Raw genomic sequence first — 27692 nt, 5'->3', positions numbered from 1 at the left:
AATGAAGCTTAACATCGCTAATGTATTTTAACCAATGTAATGATGTCTAAAGTCTCTATTTCTGATAACGTAGCCTAATATTGTGTTAAGAGTTTTTTAGGAGTCGAATCATACTTAGGTTAATTTTGGAATTCCTAGTACTACCAAAACCTTTTCACATGAAGTACTGTAAAAACTAGTCTTTTCTAGCTCATTCTTTTTTTGAGGGGAGGGGAAAGAGGAGGAGGTACACTTACAATTCAAGACTTCATTATCTGAAATAAAGACGAAATTCTTCTATAATAGCTCAAATTCATGTTGTGCTTTAGAGTTATGACAGTACTTTTTACATCATTTTATTTCATTTGATTTATCACAACCATTATGTGAGCTTTATCTTACAAGTATTTTTATCCCACTTTAATAGATGGAGGAATTGAGCAGGACAGAGGTAAAGGTACTTTACCAGCAGTCTGTGACAAAATCCGAAATTTGGAACTGGATTTTCTAACTTTAAACCCAGCGTTGTTTATACTGGAATATATGTTATACATTGATGCCATCTACTTGGACTGTTTTACTACCACCCAAATAAATAGATGGTTGTTTTGTTAATTTCTAAAAATAGCCTTTTATTTTTCTAAATACATGCAAAGATAGTTTTCACCATTCACCTTTGCAAAACCTTGTGTTCCAATTTTGTAGGAGTAGATCATTAATGATTTTGAATCATAACGTTATAGCAGAGCTGCCCTCTTGTGGTTTCTGAATGGAAATTCAATTCAATTTTCAGTATTACAACTTCAGAACTTAGGGTCAAAGATCTAGAGCTGGAAAGATCATTAGATAGAAAGAGTTCATCTAATGCAACCTCTTCGTTTTGTTTTGTTTTTGAAATTTCATCTGAGATGCATGACTTTTTATTACGAATTTTAATAAGCTGATTTTACATGAAACAACACATCTCTTACATTACTTTGCTTTTATTTTTTTATAATTTATTTTTTTAGTTTGCTTTTGGCATGTCATTTTATAAATTATTTTTGTCTGTGATTCTTTCTGGCTTTCCTTTTGTTGCTTTCTGTGTTTTTAAAAATTGCTTCAGTGGCTCTCCCTTTTTTGTGTGGTTGGGGGAGAAGAATATTCTATCCCTAGCCCTTCTTTCTTTTCCACCTAACATTCCCCCACTTTGAAAACAAAAAGAAAGAAAAAAAATACTTTAGCAACTATATATAGCTAAGCAAAACAAATTCACATTACATCTATTAAAATATATATTTAATATGTTTAATCACCTGAAATCTTATTCAACTACTTCCTTATTTTACAAGTGATGAAACTAAATTTCAGAATGGTTGATTTTCCCAAGAACACCCCAATAAATTCAGGATTGAGACTTGATGTGCCTGACCCCAAGGCCAGTGATTTTTCCACTTGACCAACATTGCTCCAACATTGCTATTTACATAGAGTAAAATCTAAGAATTATAATCTTAGAAATGAAAGAGAATTAAGAAGGATCATTTAATTTAAATCTTTATTTTAAAGATGAGATCATTGAAGCTAGATGTGCTATTTTATTTGGTCCAAGGTTACATATTGAATATAGTGAGCACGATTGATTTATTGGGGACCAGTTATGTCTGGAAAAATGAAATTATTTAGAGTATTATTAGAAGTGTGATATGAGAGCCCTTAGGTAAGTGTCAGACATTTTAAATGACTCCTATATCTCATCTGGTGTGCTTATGTCCCATCTGTCCATGTCTCCCCCACTTCTTCCTGCTCCTTTCCCTGACAGTATTGGTTAGCTCTTTAGGCCATAGATTTCTTTGATAGGGTTACTGGACTGGTTGATGATGAAACTGCTTTAGGCTTAGACTCAGACTTGTATTTCAATAAGGTATCTCTTGTGATATCTTTGTGGATTAGACAGAAAGCTATAGGAGCTACGTTTTATATGTTGAACTCTAAATTGGTAAAACTATTGTATCTAAAGCAGCAGAGTGTGACTTAGGTTAATATGAAGGTAGCTGCATAGTGGAGTACAGCAAAGCTGTTTTTAACCCTGTTCTGTTTATAACATTATTATCATGTGGCAGCTAGGTGGCACAGTGGATAGAGAGAACCAGTTCTGAATTCAGGAGGACCTGTGTTCAAATCTGGCCTCAGACACTTAACTCTTCCTGGCTGTGTGACCTTGGGCAAGTCACAATCCCGATTGCCTTAGCCCTCCTCCCCCCCAAAAAAATAATAATAACATTATTATCAGTAACTTTTTTTCATGTGTCTCAAAGCTGTTAAGAGATAGCTAATTTAGTGAACTATAGAATTGAGAACCACAAAAAATATGACTAGATTGAACAGGAAGTTGAAGTTTGTGTTTAAATTATATTTTGTTTACTGACTTCAAAGGCATGGAAATACATAATTTAGGATGTTTTTCCTGATTTTTTTTTCACTTAATAGCATTTTATTTTTTCCTATTACATGTAAAGATAGTTTTCAACATTTGCTTTTGTAAGATTTTGAGTTCCCCATTTTTTTTCTCCTTTCCTTTCTTTCTTCCCTCCTCTCAGGAGTGTAAGCAATTTGATATGGATTATACATATACAATCATTTTAATCACATTTCTATATTTTATTCACTTTTTATTAGTCCTTAATGTTCTTCACATCAAATTATCAGGTTGTTATAATTTAATATTTATAATTTAATAATGAGGAATTAATTAATGAGGAACTCCTTATTTTTTGTCAAACATTGATCTGTATTAGTTGGCAGGGAAAATTTGAAGCAAATTTTCTTAACTTCTTTTCTTGTAAGGTGATTTTGGTTTTTCCACAAATTTTAGAAAGGTAATTTTAGAAAGACAGGTATATTTCTCTCTAACCATCCTAAAATAAACTAAAATTTAATTATTCATTGAAATTGTTCTCTTAATGATAAAAATTAGAAGATAGGAAAAAAAGTGCCAACTTTTAGGGAAGTTAACCTGTTCAGTATTTTAAAAGTTGCTTTAGCATCTTATCATTTGTTTATAAAAAGCTAAATCATTTGGATTTTTTTTTTTAATATGAATGGTATGAGATTATGTTTGACAGAACTATTTGGAGAATTTCCATCTGGATTTCTGTACTAATATTAGAAGCATCTTTTGTATATTTTATTATGGTGATTAATAATTTGAGTTTTACTACTTAAGACTTTGGCTGTTCCTAATCTCCCAAAGGAGTTTTGATTAAGAGTTCAATGGGCAATACTATGTTTTGATTTATTATAATAAAACAATCTTAATTTTGTTACAATGTTTGTAGTCATTTGAGGTCAATCACATACATAGAGGTTCAGCTTTTCATTTTAATAATTTCAGAAATATAAATAATACAGTGTACCTGGACCTTATTATGACTTAACAGTTCTTATTTCCTCACATTTTGAGTGTATTTATGAGTCACAATTCTGCCATCAATTACATTCTTATAGGGCATGGCAATGTTGAATCCAATTAATAATCAAAAAAAAAATTTTTTTTTAAGCTTTTAGCATCAGTTATATGCACTCAAATTGCTGTCTTAACATTTATCTTAACTACCTTTCATGCTCATTTGATCTTGACATCAGTCAATAATCTTTGTTATACTGGTATAAAGGAGAGAAATGCAATTATGTAAGCAAGCTGGGTTATAATTAGCTTTTAGCAGTGGCTTTTGTTCTTTTCTGCCAGGAAGGTGAATTGACTCTCTAGCTAATGAGGCTGGCTCAGCAGTGAGTTTTGCTTTAGTGCTGGAGAATAATTTATTTGAAGTATTCTTTGGGTTCTAAGAATATTTTTATTGGCTAATATCACTTATTGGGAATTAATGGGGAAGTTCAAACTCAGGAAGGGGGGAGAGAGAAGTTTTATTATTTAGCAAAAGGTCTGAACTATTGAAAGAAAAAGAATTACTTATACTTGAAATCTCATGGCTAGAAACCACTTATTTTAAAATTCATTTAGGTCTTTGGATTCTCAATTTCAGGAAAAAAAAAAGTAAAAACTAATGTCTTAATTTTGTTTTTCTTTCTTTGGACACAAAAGACTATTTGTATCTTGGCCTTATACTTCGGGGAATAGCATAATAATGATTCTTGTTTTCCTTGTCACTGTAATTTTCAAACTTAAACATTATATGTCAGCTATTATTATAATAAAGGTTTTATGAAGTTCTTAACATATATATATATACACACACACACATTTTTCCAAGTTGACAGTGAGCATCTCTATAAAATAGGGATTTCTTAAACATCTCTTTGTGGCACTGAGGTTCATTTCATAAACCAAGTCCTATATGATGGCCATAGAAGATGGGGAAATTTGATTCTCTTCCTACATCATCCTAAGATTCTAAACTTCTTGTTTCCCAATTGAGATAGAACTGAAATTAAAACTGATCTAGAATTTAAAAATTTCTTCCAATACAAGTAACATAGCTAAAAGGTAAAATTGCCTTTTTTTTTTTTTTTTTTTTTAAATGATTTAACCAACAGAAAGAAGCTTGTCTGGGAACATCTAGATACTTTTGCCTCACTTAAAGAGTGAAACTATTCATGCTTACCAAATAAAGCTTGGGTTTCTGATAGACAAAAATAATTCTTTCTGTGCTCTGTAGTCAAATGTTTAGTAACATAGTATGGAATTTTAAGTTGATGTCAAGGATACCTGTCTAGTTTTCACAAATTACTCCATCCTTCCTATTTTGAAAATCTGGGTATTTGGGGTATATATTTTTTTTAATTTTCTGCTTGATTTCTCGGGCATCTTGACTATTTACTCTCTACTTCTTTTGACACTTGATCTTAGTGATTTGGTGGCCTTGGGTTCCTGAAAGTTGTATTCAAATAACTGTTCACAAGTTCTTAGACTGTATGTTATCTTTTGTTTGAAATTCAGATACTAGTTAATTGCTTTGTGCTACATTTTAAGGTTGTGGCCACTAAAGAAGTCAATTTATTCAGAATTAAGGTTGATGACAAAATCATGGATTCTTAAAGTACCTAGGATTTCAAAAGTGTTAGTGTAAATTTTTAAAAAATTAAAGCAGCACTAAGACTTCTGGAACACTTTGTATCGCAGTATTATCAAAGAAATGTCTAAATAATTTTTTTTTTTTTTTTTTGTCCTCTTCTTCTCCCACCACCTTTTTCTTTTTTTTTGGGGGGGGGGGGTCCAACTCTTTTGGCTTTGGTACTTTTCATAAGTTTCAGCTTATTTTTAGGTTTAGGCTTAAAGAATCGTGATGTTTTCCTGGCTTTATGTTCCTTTCTTTTTGTTGTATGATTCTTTTGGAAGTCTGATTTCAACATTTCAACATCATTCTTAGTTTTGTCATACTGATTTTCCCTTTTCTTCTACAGTGGGATTATTTGTATATTGTATATTACATAGAAAGATATAGCCATAGTCAGAATATGAGGGTTTTTTTGGGGGGGGTCTCTCTTGTTGCTAGGAATATATTTTTCTTTTCAAGTCTTTGGAATACAAAATTATTTTCTCTGAACTTTTTGAAATTTACTTTGCTAAAATCCACGTCCAGCATTCTCTTATTCTTATCACTGTCATTTCCATATCATTAACCATTCTTCCTAATTGCCCAAGTCTAGAGTAGCAGTTAATTTGTGTTGCTTTATCTTGGTTTATGAAATGAAATTGTCAGAAAGACAAAATGGGAATTTTAAATATATTTGCTTTTTAAAAAATGGAATAAGCCTGATGCACATACTCAGATAATTACAAACCTTGTCACCCTCCCTGTTTCTATGCAAATTTGTGATCTGTATCTGGGAGACTGTTACCAGTGCTTTTCCTTCTATATATTGCTCTTCCACATTCATCAATTGTTTTTTTCCCCCCAACTAAAATGTTCTGTACTTAGGTTTGCAGATTTTTATTGTGACAAATACAGTACCACTTCCTTCTCCATTTCTCTTAGGTTTCTTATGAATGAGATCCCTTTGTAACAGTATTGTAGTAATTAATATTATTCACATCAATTCTTGTATTGAAATTTTAAAGGTAACTTTGCTTAATTCTTTGTACCATGATATCTTGATCTATAAGATTTTGCTCTTCATGTACTTGATTGCAATTGAGAATTATTAATAGCAGTAGCATCAAACCAGAAGTTATTAGTGAAAATAATTAACTAATGTAACAATACTTATTGCTTTCCTCCCAACCAGGTGACTTGTGGAGTTATGATTTTTACACTGGAGAGTTTGTGGTTTCCCCAGAACCAGATACAAGTGTACATACTCTTGATCCCCGGAAACACAAGTATATAATCTTGGGCAGTGATGGACTATGGAACATGATCCCTCCTCAGGATGCCATCGCAATGTGCCAGGACCAGGAGGAGAAAAAATACTTAATGGTGAGGAGATTAATGTTGCTGTCCTCATTTTGGGCTTTAGTACTTTTGTTAGAGATCTTAAATAGAAATTTAGATTGTACAATAGCAATCTTTAAAAAGAAGTTCCATATTTATTAAGACCGTATAACATCCATTGATAAAACCTATTATATAAAAACCAGAAGCCACTATAATCTCTCACAAACTCACACCTCTCTCAGACTTCCCTTTTTCTTTATCCCCAGGTTTGTGTAAGATCCTATCTCCCCCTATCCTTTTGAAAAATCTTCAAAGTGTTTCTTGTCCAGTCCCTTTTCTTTATTCATTCAGCTTCTGCCTTAGTTCAGAGACTTGGTACTTTTTTCCTAGAATTTTTTAGCAGCTTATTAATTAATTTCGCTGTCTCAAGTCTCTCCCCTTTCCATTTCCAGTTCATTCTCCAAATAACTACTGAGTAACTTTGCTTAAATACAGATCTGACCATGTCATTTCTGTATTCAAATCAACTCCAGTGGTTCCAGATTACCTTTAGGAAAACACAAAAACTAATTTTTAAAGTCATTCTCAACCTGGCAGCAACTTACTTTTCCAACCACTTTAGGCTTTATATAGTCCCTAATATATATTAGCACTTAATAAATCCTTTTTCTCTATCTCCTTTCTTCTGCTTACACTTCATGATTCAGCAAAAGTAGCTTTCTCTATGCTCTTTACACACACCTTCCCTTTTATATGTCTTTGTATTGCTTATTGTCCTTTGTCTGGAATGTTCTCCCTCTCATCTCTGGCTCATGGAGTCCATATGCTTCTTCAAGAAGAAACTTAAGCACCGCCTTCTGTATGTACCTTTTCTTTATCCTCATGAAGTTGCTAGTGCTCTCCTAACAGCCTACACTATGTTTCCCCTACTAAGTTCTATGTAAGTTCTTTGAGAGCAAGGATTATTTTATTGATTGTATTTTTATCCTCCTCCACTGGCATAGTGCCTAGTCCTTAGTAGGTGCTTAATAGATGCTTATTGGTTTGATTTGCAAGGGTGAATTGGCCTCAGTGAGATATGATTTTGGTGAATAGCTAATATTACAGATTGGCTGGAACATTGAGTCAGAAGGGAAAGAGTAATAAGATTTGAAGGATATATTAGGGCCAGAAATTGGAAGACCTTAATTTCTATTCTGTAGAATTTGCATATATTTCCCCAAAACATTGAAGGCTATTGAGCCTGGAAATAACAGTGAGAAGTATGCTTCAGAAATTATGTGAAGGACAAACTGAAGTTGGGGAAGGAATAGAAGCAAGGAGACTGAAAGGATGATTGTAGTAGACTAAGGGTGAAGTTGGCTGCCATTTCAGTGGAGGGGATACATGGGAGAGAATGGTGTTAGAACTGATTTTGATATGTAGGGTGAAAGTCTCTCTCTCTCTCTCTCTCTCACACACACACACACACACACACACACACACCCTTTGAATTTTAACAGTCAGGAGTCATTTGGGTAAAAACCAAGTCCCAGAGCTCTTAGGGAGTGAGAATTGTGTGTGTGGTTTTTTAAAGTTTTTAGTTTTTTTGACTCTATGGATTTTTAGTAAAAAGTCTTTTTTTTTTTTTTTTAATATATATTTTTTATAATATTATCCCTTGTATTCATTTTTCCAAATTATCCCCCCCCTCCCTCTACTCCTTCCCCCTGATGACAGGCAATCCCATACATTAGTAAAAAGTCTCTTTTTTAAAAAAAATTTTGTCAAATCACTTAAAGGGGGATAATGATATTTTAACTATCCCATTTCTTACAAAACTTAAATGAGATACAGTATATAAAGTGCTTTGCAAACTTTTAAGATTTGTAAGTTCCATTTATCTGTTTTGGTGTATTTCCTTTATAGTATTCCGTCATTTTAATTAAAACAGCAGTTAATTGAAATTCTGAGTAGATGATATATTCTTATAGTGAGATAGATTTGGGAGAACATAATTATAAAAGTTTCATACATGGAGCAACTATGATAAGACATCCATCACAGGTTACTAAGGTTTTGCTATTTTATTACATAAATAGCACACAAGAGTTAGCAAGGAAAGGGGTCTTTGATAATTAAGTAGGGGATAGACAAATTCCCCAGTGGAACTCAATTTATCAAGAGGAAGAAGCCATTAAAGGGAAACCAAGAAGTGGAAGTATGCCATTGACTGGCAAGCTAAATCCATAGAGAAATTTAGCAGAATAATCCCAAAATAAGGTTAGCAAAAAAAGGGGATTGATTGATTGATGGGATAAACCTAAAAGAGATTTAGTATAACAAGGAGAAAAGATGCCAAGAGGTAGGAGACCGTGGCAGCAATTTAATATGATTTTGTAGTCCCCTGATTTTAGGGGGTCTTCTCTTCTGGTAATAAGTCAGCGGTTCTAGATTTTCTGTCTCAGGAAACTCCCATGCCCAATCTGTCCCATTCTGACCATTCCTTAGTCAGATAGCTTCTGTCCTCAGGAAACTCCCACAGATCAAATTCCTGTGACACTAGTGAATAAGACCACTCCTCACTTCATTGCTGACTGGTAATTTTATCAGTAATAATCTGGTCAAGAGAACTAAATTCAGGAGATTCCGCCTTCCTATCTATGAGCCATAGAATCAGCATATCTATGATTGAAAGCTGAATAAATCTCCTTGCTTCTGTTTCACTGCTGAGTTCCCTTATAATTCAGTCCACTTTGTAATGGCATTACTATTACAATTTATTGGAATAAAATTTAATAATTTATTGTAATAAAAGCTTTAGCTTTGCCCCTTGACTGGGAGATGGGTTCTAGCCTGCAAGTTCCTATCATTGCTTCTGTCTTTTTCTGGTCTAACTAGCCAAGATCTGACTAATTATTCTTTAGGTCATGGATAGGAAACTTTTTATGCCTAGGACCATTTGGATATTCATAACATCATTCCCAGGTCATGCAAATTATCAATTTATAGAACTCAAGCTCTGGGAAGTTGTTGTACCTAGCTTTCAGCTCATCTTTACTTGTAATTGCCTTAGTTAGTGATGACTAGGGCCTTATATAGTCCAAAGGCCATTTGTACCCCACCATTGGTATAGTTAATAAACTAAAGGTTTTAGAAACTAAAGAATTATTTTTAAATTATTTTCATGTCTTGGTAAATATTTAAAAAACAAATGGGGTTACCCCCTTTTTTGTTTTTCAGTATCAGTATTTTACTAATTTTATGCTGCCAAATTAAAACTAATACTTAACTCTCTTACTCTCTGTTCATTCAGAGGTTTTTCTGAAAGTATAAACATGTATAACAATGTATTATTGCTGTCTTAGAATTCTGTGAAAATTGTTGATGCTAATGAGTTGGTTGTTTCAATTCCAGTATTAGAAATATGAAATAGGAAGATTTGCCTTCTAGCTACTTGTGGTAGATTTATTTGGTCTGAATCTGAGGAACTTTGAATAAATTGAGGAAGCCGAAGTAACTAGATGAAAAAATATTGGGCCAAGTCTTTCAATTTAGACAAATATTTTCATGGAAGTAATACTATAATCATCATTTCAGCATAATGTATACCCACTATAATAATGGAACATTAAATGCTTTTGTCATAGGGTAATTTGAGAAAAAGAAAAACATTTCACTTTTCTATCTTTCTCTTAATAATAAGATTTATGACATAAGATATTGAGAATGGGGTCGTAAGAGGACAGCAATATATAGATTGAAATTTGGATTATAGAGAATTCATCTAATTGTCTGTTGTTAACTGGGATCTTCTTGTGAACTAAAGTTTTTGACAAAAGTGAATAATAAGAAATAGATGACATGTTCTTCAAATTTAATTCTAAGACAACCTAGACTAGTTAGTAGAGCCTGTCAACAGCTTTTTACAGAGATCTTTTTTCTTAGTCTCTTTAAAATGAAAAAGAGGATTGTGCTTTTTTAAAAAAGTCATTAAAAGGTCTGTTCCATGTTCTAAGAAGGGAATATAATTCTTACTATTTGGCATGCAAATTAGGTTTTGATTAAACTTAGAATAAGTCCTTATGTGTTGTATGTCCACATCATGGTATGTTGTTCTTCCTAGAAGAATTATTGTATAAAATATATTATGTCTGATTTTTATGATCTGGAGAATAATTATAGATTTGCTTTTTATATTAGTTCATCTTAACTTATAATTGATTTGATTTTGCTTTCTTATTAGGGAACAAAGAAACTTCTTCTCCCTTCCAAGTTGTTTGTTATTCTTATAATACAGTAGTAGTCATGTTACTATATAGTTTTCAAGCATGTATTATGTAAAAAATGGGGACTGTGCTTTTATTTGAAATAGTAAAAATTTAAAATTAATTGGGTGAATATTTACTCAGTTCATGCTTATTTTCCTGTCATTTGAATCATTGCTATATGTTTGAATCAATACAGTCATTTACAAGTGTAAGAAACAACTATTGGACTTGGGAGGAGTGAAGTTAAAAGTCCATTAAATATGCAACTGCAGAAGTGGGTGTTCTATAGAATAAGCACACTTGTAATGCAAAAGCAGTCTTTTATTCCATATCCCTGTTTTAGGCCCTCTTCTGATTCCCCATTGACTAGTACAGAGTTTATAGACCATCCAGAGTGCTTAGTCCTGCCTGCCCACCTCCAGTCTCCAACCTCTCATTCTTCCTCCTCCTCTCCCCCAGTCTATAACCCTAATTACATCTTGCTCCCCATGGGTATAAATCCTTAATTACATCTCTTCCTCTTGTGAATAAGTACCCACCTCTGATTACATTTTACCTCCATTATTTATTTTTATTTCCTCATTCTGCATTAGCCTCCATTTCTTAAGCTTCAATTTTATTTTTCTGATTTAAATGTCTTAACAATGGAAACTAAAGTCTCGTATATTTCTCACAAAAGGGATAGATTTGGGGTGAGCAGTATACTCAGTTCACATTTATTTTCTTCTAATTTGACTCTGCTGTATATGTTCTAATCACAGTAAGAAAATTCTGGGTAATTAAGGTTAATAGAGTTATAGCAGGAAGCTTAAAATCTTAGAGTTATAGAATTCTGAATTTATTTAGTCCCAATCTGTAATTAGAAATTAAATTTTTTTAATGAAGAAAAAATATTACTTAACTATTGAGGGATAATTGGGATAAAAAAATCAATAAGTTATAATTTTATATCATTATAAATTTATTTAAAATCAGTCGCCAAACTCCTGGGCTGAAAAATGTCTTCCATAAAGAAAGCTATTTTGTCAGTTGTGGACATGGCATCTCCCAATTCCTAGAGGAATCATTAGTGAATGTACTATTAAGAAAATATTTTGAATTGCTTCCATGGAGCTTTTATGTTTGACTCTAATGAAATGTCCTTGTTTAATAGCTTGCCAGACACTTTGGAAATTCATTGTATTATAAAAACCTCCCCTAAAAATAGTTCTTCATCATTTGAGGTGATCTGAAAATTAAAAAAAAAAACAAAAAACTGGATATTTCCTCATGTACATATTTATACTACAGTATCTAATTCTCCAAACCTGCCATTTTTAGAATGTGCTTTTCTTAACTTGTAATTTGACTCTTCCTAATTAAAAGGGTAGAGATAAAATTTCTTGCCACCCAAATAGATAAAAATAGATTAAAAATATAGATGAAAAATAACCATATTGTAACTTTGTTTTCTAAAAAGAAAAGAGGAAACTAAAACAGATTTTTAAACAAATATAGTATATATGTATATGCTGTATGAAATTTTGGTGTAACATGGGTATGAAATTTTGGTGTAACATGGGTAATTTTTATTTTTGGCATGATAAACAATACACTAAATTCTAAACAGGTAAAATAATGACTAAGTCCAAATTTTTTTAAAGAATAAGTTTAGGTGAAGATAAAAGCAGATAATAAAAAAAAAATTATATCTACTAAAGGTCTCATTTCTCACACATAGAGGAAACTAAGTCAAATTTATAAAAAAAAAAAAAAAGAGCCATATCTCAATTGATAAATGATCAAAAGATCTGTGCCCAGAGGCTGTAAATTCACAGATATGCTTTGACCTAACAACACTACTACTGGGCATAAATACCAAAAGAAATGTAAAAAAAAGGAAAATGATCTATATGTATAAAAAATATTCATAGCAACACTCTTCTCAGAGCAAAAAAGTAGAAATTGAGGGGATACCTATCAGTTGGGGAGTGGCTCAATAAACTGGCATGTGTTTGTGATGAAATATTATTGTTTTATGGGAAATGATAAGCAGGATGCTCTGTTTAAAAAAAAAAATCTGGAAAGTCCTCCATGAACTCAAGCAAAGTGTAATGTACTGTATATAAAGCAATATCATTGTTCTGGGATGACCAGCTTTAAGTGACTGCAGTTCTCAGTAGTACAGTTTCCTGTACTTTAGTACTAGTAGCATATGACTACTCTGAAGGACTTAAGATGAAAAACCCAGAGAAGGAATAGTGTTTGAATACAGATTGAAACATTTCTCTCTTATTCTCTTTCTTTTAGAGTACCTTTTTGGACCTTAATTTTTCTTGAGGGTTTTTATTTTCATTATGATGAAAGAACTGTTTTCTTTTACAACTTTTATGGAAATGTGGTTTCTTAACTGTGAGTGTGGGGATAAAAGAGAAAACCAAGAACTCAAAAATTTTAGAAAAAAATGGCAAAGGTGTTTTTAATTTTGAATGTAACTGGGGGGAAAAGTGTTAAATAAATTTTAAAAATGATTATCTGCTTTGGGAAAGGATTTCCTACAAGATTATTTGAATATTTGCATATCTCCACAGTTCATTTACAGGTTTTTTTTTTTTTTTTTTTTTTTTTTTGAAAAATAGTTTTGTTTTGTTTTTTTCCCCAAAAAATGTGTTTATTGCATTTGATAATATTTATCTTCTGTGATTGTTTTTTGAAACTTTTGTTATAATTTACAAAGTATAAACTTTCTTGTTAGGACTCAATTTTTTAATGCTAAATTCTTCTCAAGCAAATCTTAGGAGCTGCTAGATGGCATGGTGGAGCACTAGCCCTGGAGTGAGAAGAATTTAAGTTCAGATGTGGCTTCAGACACTAGCTGTGTGACGGCAAGTCACTTAACCCTGATTGCTCCTCTCCTCTGCCACCTCCCCCCAAAAAGCAAAAATCTTGACTTTTAACATTGATTTTTCTCTCTTTGTTTCTGTCTCCTCACTTCTCTTCCCCTGCCTCTCCCTCCTTTCTGTCCTCTGTCTCTCTGTCACTGTCTCTCTCCAGGGAGAACATGGACAATCTTGTGCCAAAATGCTTGTTAATAGAGCACTAGGTCGCTGGCGACAACGCATGCTCCGTGCAGATAACACTAGTGCCATAGTCATCTGCATCTCACCTGGAGTGGACAACCAAGGCAACTTCACACGTGAAGATGAGCTTTATCTAAATCTGGCAGACAGTCCCTCATACAATAGTCAGGAAACTTACACAATGTCTCCTTCTACCTGTTCCACACCACCAGTGAAGGTAACATTTTCCTATTTCTTTATTGTTAATAATTCAACATTAGGCTTAGGTTTAAGTTCCAGATTTTAAAGAATTTTTGTCACTTGGTACTTTTCCCCCTGATTTTAGTTTTAGGAAATTAAAAGATTTTGGTGAATATTTTGATATGCCATGCTGTTCAGGCATGGCATAGTGGCTAGTAAGCTAGTCTTGAAGCTTGAAAGACCCAGATTTAAATTATATTGAAACATTGACTCTGACCCAGAGCAAGTCACTTAATCTCTCAGTGCTTAAGGTCAGAGGTGTCAAACAAGAGGCCTCCTCTGCTGATCTAGATTAAAATGTAACTGGGAAATATCTAGCAAAATAAATAAAAATACTATACAATCTAGATAATGTTAATCTGTGGTTTTCTAAGAAAATATGTGGCCTGCAGGGTTGGTTTCTGTTTGAGTTTGACACCACTGTTCTAGGCAGCTCTCTAAAACTGTTACTTGCATAGAATGTTCATTGAAACATAATTGCAAAGACTGACCTGCATTTAAAGATAATGTTTGTTCACCTGAGTTCTTCTCTTTAACCACTAATATCATCAGTCTCATAGTCTTTACTCCTATCAACCCCTTTTAAGTTTAATTCACTGCCTTTAATTGTTTGAGTACTATCTGGGATACTGGACATTTCAGATTGATCACAGCCTGTATCAAGTTTACCTTTGTAATCTTGTTAATTTGTCCTATTACAAATTATTATATGATTGCTACTTTCAGCAAAAGACAATATAGGATCATTCTTTCTCACCTATCCACCTTGCCAAAATAGTTGAAGCCATTGGATAGCTTTTCCTCATGCAGGTATTAAAAACAACCACTACCACATAAAGTGCTAAGATACGAAAGAGCCCTCATTAAAGAGTCAGAGAACTACAATTTATAATGATATTTAGCATAGGTATGAGAGGTTCAGTATATAGGACAATGTGGTAATGTTGAGCTGTGGTCCTATTCCTTCACATGTTTAGTAATTTCATCTTTCTTAAGAGGTAATTTATTTTCAAATATAAATTGGCAAGGTACTTATCCCTATTCACATTTTTAAGGGCCTTTATTGTCAAAATTTTCTGAAACTTTGCCTATCAAATCCTTTTTGAGGATTCTTTATTTGGAAATACATAATTGTTTTCAGCAATATCCAATTTTGAAGTATTTGAATGCATGTATTTTTTTTAAATATATTTGCTTTTTAAAAAAATACAAAATGAATTCAGGAAGTATGGTAGGAAAGATAGTGTGACAAGAATACTTTATTTTAATACAGATAGCAAATGTGAGCCATTGTTTAGTGCAGTATAAAAAAATTATAAAATAGGCCATCTAAAAATATTTTCTCAAAAGTTATTTTGAAATGTACCAGGCTTTAGATAGTTTTAGATCCCTGGTTTATAAATGTTACATCTCATACACAGGTATGCAGAAAGGTCAGTTGGCCCTGCTAAAATAGAAAAAAGTAATCAGAAGCAGTCATTGGCTAATTTCTGATAAGCATGGTAAAGGACAAAGTTTGGCTTATGTGGAAATTTGTTTTGCTTTTCTTTTTTCTTGCTTATGAAACTTGTAATCAATAAGACTCTCAGAAGTGTCTCTTGTAAATTCTCTTTATTTTGTGTTTTTGACAAGCTCCAATAATTTTTCATTTGTTTGTCTAACAGCCCCCATTAAAAATGTGGTAGTATTTCAATTTATTATGATTAACTTAAGACTTTTAAAAAATATTTGGACAGGGCTAACATATGACCTTAAACATAGCATTTTAACAGCTCAACATAGGCTTTACTGAAAATACCTCATCAGAATATTTCCCTCCTATTTAAGCTGAACTATTTATTTCTACTATCTCAGCTGTATTACAGCTCAATAAATAGAAACATCACATTTCAGTAAAACCTATTGTGGTATGTTGAAGTATTATTAAAATGTTCAGCCCTTTGCCTTGGTTCCTTTTATCCAGGCAAAAATTTAATAGTTATAATTTAGAAATAAGGGGGTTATTGTGTGATGGTTTATAGGGGGCAGGATAGGGACAAAAAGATGTCTTGATTCCTACAACATTGAGGCTTTTAAAATATTGATTATGCTTCTCATAAAATCCTCTTTTATAATAAAAGTGAAAGTTATCTTCCCTTGTAATGAAGAAAGCATTAACCTTTCTTTGTAACATTGGAAAATGGCTGTAGCTAAACAAAAACCTACTGACACAGCAACCTCATTTGACAGCATTATAGAACATTCTTTACCCATTGTTCCCAAATAGTCTGGTTAGTATAGGGAAGAATCTTTCATTATCTCTTCTCTGGAGCAGAAATTGGTCATTGAAGCATGTATGGTTTTCTATGAAACTCTGTTTTAGCTAAATAATTTATAAAGTATTCAGTTCACACTCAATTTATGTAATACTTCTGTTGATAGGATATTCTTAACAATTTTTTTTAAGTTTAAAAATGTGCAATTTAAGCACTTTATGTCTTATGTGTTTTATGAATCTAGAAAAAGGGGGTGTAATTCAAATAACGTAATATGGGATGGATCTAAAAAAGCAGTTGACTGTGCTAACAGTTGCAATGTATTCCCACAGAACGCCAATAAAAAGAAAAGGAAAAGGAAAAATGCAAAGAGGAAGTGGGGGAAGAGAAGCCTTCGAACCCGTAGTATCAGAATAATAGTCTGTGAATTTAAAAAGAAATGGCACAACAGAAATTATAATAAATTGTGTTAACTCTGAACTTGTCCCATTGTCTGTCTCTTTTGTAAAAGGATTCCATCAGTTTTTAAAATATACTAATTTAATACCGTTCCTTTTGAGGCTTATTGTCCCGTGGATTTCATCATAGGTAGCCACAAATAGTGTGTCTAGCTGTTATGTAGAATCTTGTTTGGTTATTTATTTGTAGCAGATGCCATTCTCACTATTATTATGAAATCTCTCCTCCTCCCCCCAACAGTTTCTCTGCTAAATACTTTAAAAATTGTACAGATTTTTACCTTAGCTATCCCAGGTAGAATTTACATTTACAGAGTAAAGATGAATTTTAAGACTACTGGATTCAATATAAAGAAAAAGAACAAACTCCATAGATAGCTCCTGTAAAGAAAAAACAGCTCTTCATTGGTCTGACATCCTTATCTAAAACATAGCTACCCCTTGAGGTGTGAGGAGTATCATAATCATCTGCTCATTATCACAAGCAAATTAAGGATATTATATTTTTGAAGTGAAGTATACAGTCATAAAATAAATGAACCAGTGACCCAGAGAGGAAAATTATGTGTTAAAGCTGTATATTCTGGATAGAACACCAAGACTAGGACCATGTACTTTTGTGCTCAGTTCTTTTACTTGAGTACATAGGATCCTGAGCCAATGACTTTATTTTCTAAAGCACTTTGATGCCTATGAATATGAAACTGAATTTACTTTAGAAACTAAAAATTTTCTAGCTTTTTCACCCTAGCCGCAAAAAAGGTAAGCTTCTTAAATGTAAGTTTTAGAGATAAAAGTATAGTCTTTTAGATATAGCACTATCAGAGTCCGATACCTAACTTATGTATTGTATGCAATTTTGCATCGGGAATGAATATTTATTTGTGACTGGAGTTGGCAGCATTTCAACTAAAGATCATTTTCCTCTAAAGTCATGATTTCCAGTGAATTTCTTGTTTATGTTGTTAATGGGGACAAAAGATATGATCAATTTTTTTCCTGCCTGCAATTTAGAATAATTGATATAATTGATATCTTTGTAAGTAATGACTAACATAGAAGAGGGAGTAAATTAGTCTATTTGCTGATTATAGAGCTCCGGAGAATATCTAACTTTGACTTGAATAATAAGTGAGCCTTTGTTAGAATTTAAAATAAGGCTATGGCTATGTAGCACTGCTGTTAAACTAAAATAAACAGGTCCCTGTGGGCTACATATTTCACTTGGAGACCAAAAATAGTCATCTTTGTTTATTTTGTTAAAATGTTTTCCAATTTTATTTCAATCTTGTCCAGGCCTCACAGGGTTTTTGTAGGCTCCTTGCCTTTGACACTTCTATCCTTGGGAAACTTGCCAAATGAGACTTAACTTAAAATAATAATGTCATATATTTACATTCAAGTTTTTGTATATGTACATTTATTTAGAAGAGATTTTTAGATAGCTTTTGTTATTCATTGATTTTTAGTATTTTTGGAAATTAAGAGGGCTGTGCTTGGTATAGGTTGGAGTGAAGATGAAGGCACAGTGAAGAGTTTAGGTTATATTTCTAAATTATGCCCTCTTGGTCTACTCTACTGTAGAGTTGTAACACCACAGAGTTCTTTCAGATTAAACATGATTTTGGGTAGAACTGACTCTTAAATTTACCCTATACTTTCAGTGGTATTCAGCTTGCTTTTTTAAATTTCTCATAACACATTAGATTAATGTTAACTGTTTTCCTTCCCACCAAGTTTCCAGAAATTTATAATTTGTTGAGTTCATCTAAGTTTTCTAGTATGTTCCCAAAGTATCACTTTCAGATACCCCATCATTTCTATATATACTTTATATAATTTATAGAGTATAAAGTAGATAGTGGGACTTAGTGAACTTCAGTTGCTTAAGGTTCATTAAATGTTTATGAGTCAAAAATCAAAAATATTCCCCAAAGTCACTTAAGCCATATTTTTTTTCCTCAAAGAATGTCTTGCTATAGATGATCTTTTCTCTTTAAATTCTAAAAGTTTTCCTACTCTTTTTATAAGTAGCAACTTAAAATTGCTAGCCTCTGTGAACTCAATCTTCTATGGTAACAGAATTTGATACCTTAGTATTGGCAGACAAATCTGTTTTGACTATTAGAAAATTATTCAGTTTTGAACTCCCTTAAGATTTTTTATGATTTTTAAAATTTTTAAGTCTTTTGAGAAGACTTTTTAAAATGGGTTTTTAATTGATGTTTTTCTTAACATCTATCTTAATTATCCCAAATATCCTTCCCTTCTCCTTCCCCAAGAGGCATTCCATATGACATGGTATTTTTTAGAGAGGGGAAAAAAATCAGCACAGCTGATTGATACTTCCATCTCCCATGAAGATGGGTTAGGTTGTGAGAGGTTTTTTTTTATATTTCTGAGTCCTGATTGTTCTTTATAATTTTGTTATAGTTACTTTTGATTTTTTAATTTTCTTACTATCACAAAAAGTGCTACTAAAAATATAGTGATATTTTTCTTATCAGTGATTTCCTTGGGGTATAAGCCCGGTAATAATGGGGTCTCTAATTCAAAGGGTATGAACATTTTAGTCACTTTATTTACATAATTCCAAGTTATTTTCTAATGTGTTATATCGTTTCATTTCATAACATAAACAATAATACGTTAGTATGTATATCCTTCCATAACTCTTGAAGATTTTAAAATTAGAATTGATTCACTTTGGAAGCTCATCAGTCTGTTTCTAGCATGAATGAGTAAAACGCTAAATCAATTTAGTCCTCTTCATTTTCTTGATTTACAGAAAGTGACTAAGATTGAGGCCAACAGAAGTTTGCTTCCATATAGGATTTCTATTTGTAGGCTTGTTTTTTAACTTAGTTACCTTTCTGTAGTTTACTATAGCATAACAAAGTAACTATGACCATCAGATGTGCTTTAGAAAGATTGTTAATTATGTTCTCCTTTCTATGAAACATTATTAGACTGTCTTCATCAGTGAAATGGCTCACTGTAAACACTCCCTGACTTGGAAGACAACTATCCTACAATAAGACTATCTTAAACTTGTCCGAAGAAATGTATACATTCAAGATCTCCAGAGAGAGTCTAGGAGGACTTAATCACCAGCCATAGCATCTATTTGACAAGTTAAACTTGGTTTGTTGTAAAAGAGTTTGAAAGTTTTATGTGTCTTTATTTTCTTTGCTGTAGTAGCTACAGGATTCTACTGCCACAAACCAGGAATTCATTAAACTACATTATAAGAATTTCTGACATGGTTCTTCTTCTTTTTCAGTTTTTAGAAGAGGATGCATGGCCACGACTGAGCTCTAAGGACCATATCCCTGCTCTAGTTCGAAGTAATACCTTCTCAGACAAATATTTAGAGTTATCATCTGAAAGAGCTCGGGGTAGTGGTCAGTCTGTAGCAACATCTTCAAAGGACTCGGAGGCATTAGAGGAAAACTACTCTAAAGGACTAACTTTGAGGATACATGACTCTTTGAATAACAGCAACAGCCTGACAGTTGGCCTTTCTTCTTCTAATTCAGCAAACCCCAGTGTGGACCAAAAAAACTTAAAGAAATCAACTCCTGGCCAAATAAAAGCTCAAGAAGTTGAGAGAACCCCTCCAGCTAACTTTAAAAGGACACTGGAAGAATCCAACTCTGGACCAGCTATGAAGAAACCAAGACGAAGCGGCCTAAACAGGAACAGTAGTAGTTCTTCATCAGAGGGTCTTTCCTCAACCCCTCAACGTAAAAACTCAGTGAAGCTTGCCATGCGCCGCAGTCTTAGGGGCCAGAAGAAACTTGGAAATCCTTTGTTACACCAGCACCGGAAAACTGTCTGTGTTTGTTGAAGATGTTGCCCATTTTAAATCGGAGGTTGTTTTTTTGTTTTTTTTTTTTACATTGGTACAGAAGACAAATATTTAAAAAAGAAAGTAGAGAGCCTTTTGTTTCTTGGTATTCAAACAGCTTTATTATCTCAGCCTTGTACTCACTTGTATTATAATTGTGAATTTTGTAGATGTTAGGGTATAAGTTGCTGTAAAATGTATGTAAATTTGTATCCTTCATACAAACAGTCATTAAATAAAGTAATTGTGACAACAGGGCTAAATATATCTAAAAAATGAAAATAAAAAATAGATTTTAGAAATCTGTTTAATCTTTTTAAAAAGCTTATTAATGAACTAAATTTGTATAAATTACTTGTGATGAGAGTTTCATGACTTTTTAACTAAATTATTCAGCAACTGGAAAAGTGATGTATTTTCATAGCAACTTAAGTTCCACTCAAACAATATCTCTTAGAAAATTCCTCTTTAAAATTTATTTTTTGATTTTTAGATTTCATAAGTGAAAATTAAAATTTAGTAGGAGCAGTTGAGCCATGCAAAATAGCTTGATGTTAGGTTGTTTATCCTAATTAAAATACTATGCAGGATCTCTTCTCATTGTTTAATTTTTTTGACACATGAGTCGTCAAATTATCAAGAAATGTGGGGGGGGGGGGAGGGGGAGACAGGGTTGAAATTAACTTCTCCAATATCTAAACTTTCAGTGCTATGATTATCAGGCCTTAAGTAGTTAATCTTTTTTTCATTATACCTTAAAAAGGCATTTTTAAGTCTTTTTCCAAACAACTGATGCTGCTGCTAAATTTAAACATACTTTTTAGCTATGTGGGCACTGTTCATCTAATAAACCAGTGTACTGTTCTTGGTGTTTCTTATTTTATTTTTAACAAGAATATATTATTTTGCATATTTAATTATGCTTTGGGACACTATTTCAAAATGCACATCTTTATCTAGCTTCCAAAATATTAATATACATAATAAGTAATAATATAAATAATAAGTTTTTCATTAACCCTTAATTCTAAAATTAAGATACATGTGTATATATATATATATGTGTGTGTGTGTGTGTGCGTTGTGTGTACATACTTTGGTTAATTCTTCAATTGTGTTTCATTAATTTATTTCTTAAGTAGCATTTGTCACTTAGATACTATCTTCCAATTGTAGACTGGTATATGTAGAACATAATTTCATTGAAAGGTAAAAAAAATTAAGGATTATCATAAATGTTTGAAGAACTTCCATCTGCCTATCATACCTATATTTCTCTATAGGAAATAGATTTTGATACACTTCTAATTTTTGAGTCATTTTAGTCTCATCCTATACTTGGTGCTGTCATTTGAGGTTTGGTTGATAGAGATACTGAAGTCTTTTGCCATTTCCTTCTTCAGCTCCTTTTAGAGATAAAGAAAATGAGGCAAACAAAGTTGAGGTAGGAAGAGTTGGAAACTTGATTTGAACTCAGGCTAAAGGCCTCTATTACCCTTGGCTGCCCCTTTTGATACAATAGATCTTTTGATACCTTTCAAATATTTAGTTTTAAGTAGGATCATATTACTTCTTAGGTTTACAGAACTGGAAGGGGGGGGTCTAGAAGTTGAGTCTGACTTTCTCATTTTTAGGAAAAAAGAAATAAATAAGCTTTGAGAGGTGGGAGTAATGTCACTCAAGAATTTAATAGTGTTTAGCGCCATGATCTATTGATTTAAAAGGCACCTGGATATAGTTTCATTTAATTTGAACCAGAGCCATCTTATTTTTGGAGCTACTTCTTTAGTCAAAGAACAATAAAGTGCTAAAATTAGATCTTAGCTATGTGTTACCATGGCTACAGTCACACCCAGCCTCTTAAGAGAGGATTTATGCAATAGCAGCCAATTCTTTCTCTGAAAGAGAGGCAATTAGTATGTCTGGCAAAATATAGAATGTAGTTGCTTATATGTGTTATCACTATATTAGACTATTATGATAACAGTATAATTTTTATCATTTTGGGAAGATTCAAAGATCCTTTATAAAATTAAGCTTGAACTGTGCTTTAGTCCTGGTATCTACTATCCAAAATATCTTTTTTTTTTTTTTTTTTAGAGGCAGCAAAGCTTCAGACCATAAGCATTAATTTATTTATTCAACAATCTTAACTTAGTCCTAATTTTTTGGAAGAGGAGAGAGAGAAAGAGCATATAAACACTTTTTTTTTTTTACCACCAGTTTCAGGGCAATCATGTGGCACAATGTATAAAATTTGAGGTCTGGTGTCAGGAAGACATCTCCAGAAACAGTTTTATCTTAAGTCCAAGTTTTATCTTAGACGTCTTAAGCTTGGAGAGAACTGGCCAAAGTAGCCTCAAGATGATTTTTGGTAACATGGTAATTTTGTACAAGGAAAAGATACCTTAAAATATGGTCTACTTTAACACTCCTGAATTAAACAATCATTCCTCTTGGATCATTCCCCACATTGGAGTTAAATGTAGGCAACTCCTCTCTTCCGTTTTTGCATGAAGGACTACCAAATTGCTTCTGAGTGGAGAACAGGATGATATAAGTAAGCTGAGTTGTCTTTGGTTAAAAGATTTGGTTGATACCTTAATCCATTTCCCTAAGAACCATTTCCACCAAGACTTAACACCAGTACCTTGGGGTTTTTTCCAAAGACTTTTAAAAGAAAACGTTAATATAATGACAGTTTTACTAAAAGGTTTTGGATATGCTTTCACACAGGCACAAGTATGATAACATGTCAAGTTTGTCTAAAATCTAATTATTTGACAGAGGTAAAATTGAATCAAACTAATTTTAACAGTTACTAAAAGCATTTTTTAAATTCAAAAAAACTTTGTCCCTTTTGAGGTCTATAGAGTGTAGATAGATGGTATTATCCCCAGTTTACAATATGAAGCTTTAATAGATGGCCTTTTTCTGATGGCCTAGCATCAGAAAAGCTAAAAATTGAATCCAAATCTTCTCAATTCTAGTGCTAGTTATATGAAACCATATGAGTCCAGATAGTATGATTTTTCTTTCCAGAAAATATTACTACCACTAAGCCAATCAACATTTATTATGCAACCACCTACTCAAGTGTGCCAAGTCACTGTGCTAAGCAATGGATTAAGTCATGCTTTATTTTTACTTTGGAATTGTTAAATTAGAAGGGCTAACTGGAAAATGGATCAATGTATGTTTTAGGAACACAGCTGTTTGTAGTTAGAATTTTGAAAATAATACTTATGAATAATCCTACTGGAAAGATAACTTGGAAAATGAAACTCAAAGGGATGTTTTTCTTTCCCCCTTGGGATTTTAAAGTATCATATTTACTGAACAATTGTTAAGTAAAACAAAATTTAAATATTTTAGGCATTGTGCTGAAGGCTGTGAATATAAAGACGAATGAACAGTTCTTATTAGGGAGTTTACATTCTATTGGAATGTACTTTCTGATGAATGAATTAAATTTTTATCTGTGAATGGTTCCAGATTTAGTTCTAGAATGCAAGTTAGATTACTTAGCTTTTTTTTTTTGTCATGAACCCCTTTGACAAATAAAAAAATTTTTAAAATGCATAAAATACATAGGATTACAAAGGAAAACAATTGTATTGAAATAACACTTAAATGTTCAAAGGGAAAAAAAAGTTCAAGGATGTGTGGCCTTTTTAAGACAGTTGAGTGATGAAAGACAACTCATCTGGAACGTTTCCTCTTCTTAAACTAAACATCCCAAACTAAATCATCTCCCCCAGGTCCTTTTTCCTAACTCCTCTGTTCACTACTGAAGACACTGCCATCCTCCTTGGCTTTTCTATTTTGCTAACATCTCTGAAATAGACATTCTCTCTTTAGACACTACGTTACCACACCAGTGTAGACCTTTTTCAGCTCAAGCCTATCAGCAGTATGACTGCTAGTTGGTTTTTCTGTCACTGTTTCCTCCAAAGAATTCAAAGGTAAGTATCCCTAGCTGGGCAATAGAAAAACAAATGGTGTCAATTGAAAAAGGTATGAAATTAAACTAAAGATAAGTAGTGCAGGTTGCAACATTTAACAAAGAACTCTCTTGCCTCTTAGCTTCTCTGGGTTCTTTCTGTTGTGCCACAGTTCCCTTCTATGTTCTGCCTCAATCTTCCTAGTTGCAACACCACACTTTCCTCCTAATCATTAGAATTAATATATTTAGGGCGAGCTATGCTAAAATTATAAATTGTAAATGTTTGATCCAGATAAAGAGAAAGACCTATCTTAGACATCGTGACCCCAGTCCTTCCCTACTTAGAATGTCTGGTGTCTCTCCCCAACCTATCAGAAACGGATTGATAGTTTCTTCCCACTCTCAGTGCTTTGACTCCGCCCCTGCCTCAGTCTACCCCAGTTGCTTGGGACTTGTGTGTGTATACTCACATATATACTTCATGGGAAAAATACATTAGCTGCTGGATTATTTGGTGCCAGTACAATCTCTCCCTCTCAAAATAATAAAAACTCTAATCTCCATCTTGCCTCAGTTTCTCTGGCATTACACTTCAGGTATTAGTTTAAGTTCCACCATCTGCAAGCAGCCTTTTCTCATCCCCCTTTTGGGTATCTTCAATTTATCCTGCATACAGCTTGTTTATACATAATTGTTTTTATATTGCCTCCTCTAATCTGTGAATTACTTTCAAACAGGGGCTGTCTTTTGCCTAGTGCTTAGGATAGTTTCTGTCATACAATAAATAGGTGCTTGATATGTGCTATTTGGAGGTAGCTTCACATATCATAGTGCTTTTTTAAGCCCTGGGATAATTATTCACATTATGACTAATCACCATCTCTTTAGCTAACATTTATCTCAGACTTTCCAAATCCTCAGTAATCCTAATCAGAATAGGAATTTTCTACTCTTTGTTCTCCTGGCTTGAGCTATTCAAGCAATAACCAAATTTGAAATCAGCATTGGACATTTAGATGCATGATTCTGGAAATTTCTCCACCACCCCCCCTTGGGGTTAAGTGACTTGCCCAGGGTCACATAGCTAGGAAGTGTTAAGTGTCTGAGACCAGATTTGAACTTGGGTCCTCCTGAATTCAGGGCTGGTGCTCTATCCACTAGCTGCCCCAGATTCTGGAAATTTACACTACCTCTTTAAGACTCAATTTTCTCTTTGGTGAAAGGCTAAGAGTTGCCTTATTTACCCCACTCCGCTCCCCACTATTGTTGAGAAATGCATTTGGTGAACAAAAGTGATGTTTAACTAGGTCTTATTCTATGTTGCTATAAGGAATTCTTATATTTATCAAATTGCATGTAATCTTGGGGGCAGCTAGGTGGTGCAGTGGCTAGAGCACCAGCCCTGAATTCAGGAGTTCAAATCCGTTCTCACACACTTAACACTTCCTAGCTGTGTGACCCTGGGCAAGTCACTTAACCCCAGCCTCAGAAAAAGGGAAAAAAAAATTGTATGTAATCTGTTCCAGTGACTTGAATTCAAATTAGGTTTTTAAAGCCCATTTGGAATTTTTTTTTCTTTTATTCTTAGATTTTATTACCAACTAAAATAAGTTTCAGCAATTACCTCTTATGTGAAAGGTCCTTTAAAAAGCCAAAAAAGATACCAAACTTTGTTTAGAAAGAGGAAAACATTTTATTCCAATTAATTTAGTGGGTTCATTAAGGATATCTTCAAGGACCTAGTGTTTCAAGTTGGAGACATAATAGCTAAGAATACAACGGAACTGGGTGGATAGAGAGGTCTCACTACCTCTGGAATATTGGACACAGGTCTCGTTTCATTTTTATTTGAAATGAATTGGTTGGACGTGATCTAAGATACTCTTCCATCTCTAAATGTATGAGCCAAAAAATACTTTCTATGTAATCTAAACATCTGTCAGTGTTGAAAGAAGGTAAGGAAATGATTACTTAGTTATTAGGGTAAGAATTCATGGAAAAGTAATAGACCTCTGTATTAGATAGTTTTTGAGTGGGAAAAGATGGGAAAAAAAAGAAATGATAGAAACATGTAGTTGGTTAGTTAAGAAAACTGACCTTATAGGAAGTAAAGGTATTGGAGAAAATATTAAAAGGGTAGGGACTTTATGAATAGGCAGAATGGTATAATGAAAAAGACTGCTGTAATTAGTATAAGAAAATCTGGGTTCAAATTCTGGCTCTACTATCTGTTCCTCTGGGCAAGTAACTTCTTTTGATTCAACATATAGTAGGTGCTTAATGTTTATTGAATGACTGCTTTGGGTCTTACTTTCCTTAAAAACAAGGCAGTTTGACTAAGTGATTTCTAAGTGTTCTTCCAGTTTAAAATCTGTGATCCTATAAATGATTAGTTGTTCATCAATAGGATGCAAATTATATTGTAGTGATGCCCTGCTAGTGGTTTCTAAACATGTGAGAACTTGGATGGGGAATCCCCTCTGGCAGGTTCAATGTGAAAGAATTCACAAAACCCCAAATGGCAGAAAAGTGAAATTTATTGGCACTGAGAAGCCAGCTTTGCTAGGAAGACAGATTCCTCAGTGGCAAGACCCTGTCAAAGAAATAACAAAAGGTTATCACTAAAAAGAGGGTGAAGAGTCCTGGTAGGAAGCTGGGCCAAAAAGAGAGGTTCCTTGGCAAGGCATAATCCTGCTTTGGGCTTCTGCAGAGATATGGAGTTCAAAATTATTTTTTTATAAGAAGTCTGAGGCTGGGGCTTCTATTCAATCCCCCCTCCGCCCCCCCCCCCTAGATTTCTAGTTTTAAAAAAAAGTACTTATCTTTGGAGTTTCAAGCCACTCAATAGAAATATCAGGTGGAGATCTCCAACTGATTGAGACCACTTAAGTTTGAGCTACTGGGTGTGGCCCTGTTCAATTCAACAGAGCCTGCAGCTAGTTCCTACCAAGATTTCCAACAGAATGAAACCATTTAACTGCCCTGAAGGGTGGGTCTCTGGTCAGAGGAGAGTTTCAGAGTTTTCCCCAAAAGTCTGGGGGAACACAGTTTGCATCAGTAGAAAAGATTCATCTAGTGATGATTATGCAGTATGAATGAGTAGGGAAGAGGCATCCTCCCCTTTAGTTATGCCTCTCTAGTTGTATGGAGTTAGGATTCTGACATCTAGATGCTATTTACTCCCTGGTACAGGTCCTCATTACTTTATTCTGAACTAATGCAGCAGCCTTTTGCTAATTGATGCTTTATGTCAATGAGATTTCATAAAGCAGAAGTCTAGA

The 27692-nt window shown here is 33.2% G+C and overlaps 1 protein-coding gene across 2 annotated transcripts in view; it reads left to right on the top strand.

Annotated features, from left to right (window-relative positions):
- The window catches only part of PPM1D (protein phosphatase, Mg2+/Mn2+ dependent 1D), a 44403-nt gene extending 23348 nt beyond the window's left edge, over window positions 1–21055 (top strand). For both annotated transcript variants that reach the window (XM_074261994.1, XM_074261995.1), the window contains exons 4-6: window positions 6205–6395; window positions 13637–13879; window positions 19899–21055. In XM_074261994.1, coding sequence (XP_074118095.1) covers window positions 6205–6395; window positions 13637–13879; window positions 19899–20465 — 1001 coding nt within the window. In that variant the 3' untranslated portion in view covers window positions 20466–21055. The remainder of the gene's footprint in view (window positions 1–6204; window positions 6396–13636; window positions 13880–19898) is intronic.
- Window positions 21056–27692: the final 6637 nt, after the last annotated feature.

This window comes from Sminthopsis crassicaudata, chromosome 4, assembly GCF_048593235.1.
Source record: "Sminthopsis crassicaudata isolate SCR6 chromosome 4, ASM4859323v1, whole genome shotgun sequence".
Classification (NCBI taxonomy): domain Eukaryota; kingdom Metazoa; phylum Chordata; class Mammalia; order Dasyuromorphia; family Dasyuridae; genus Sminthopsis; species Sminthopsis crassicaudata.
The sequence above is the reverse complement of the archived record's forward strand: the minus strand, read 5'-3'. Positions and strand labels throughout refer to the sequence as shown.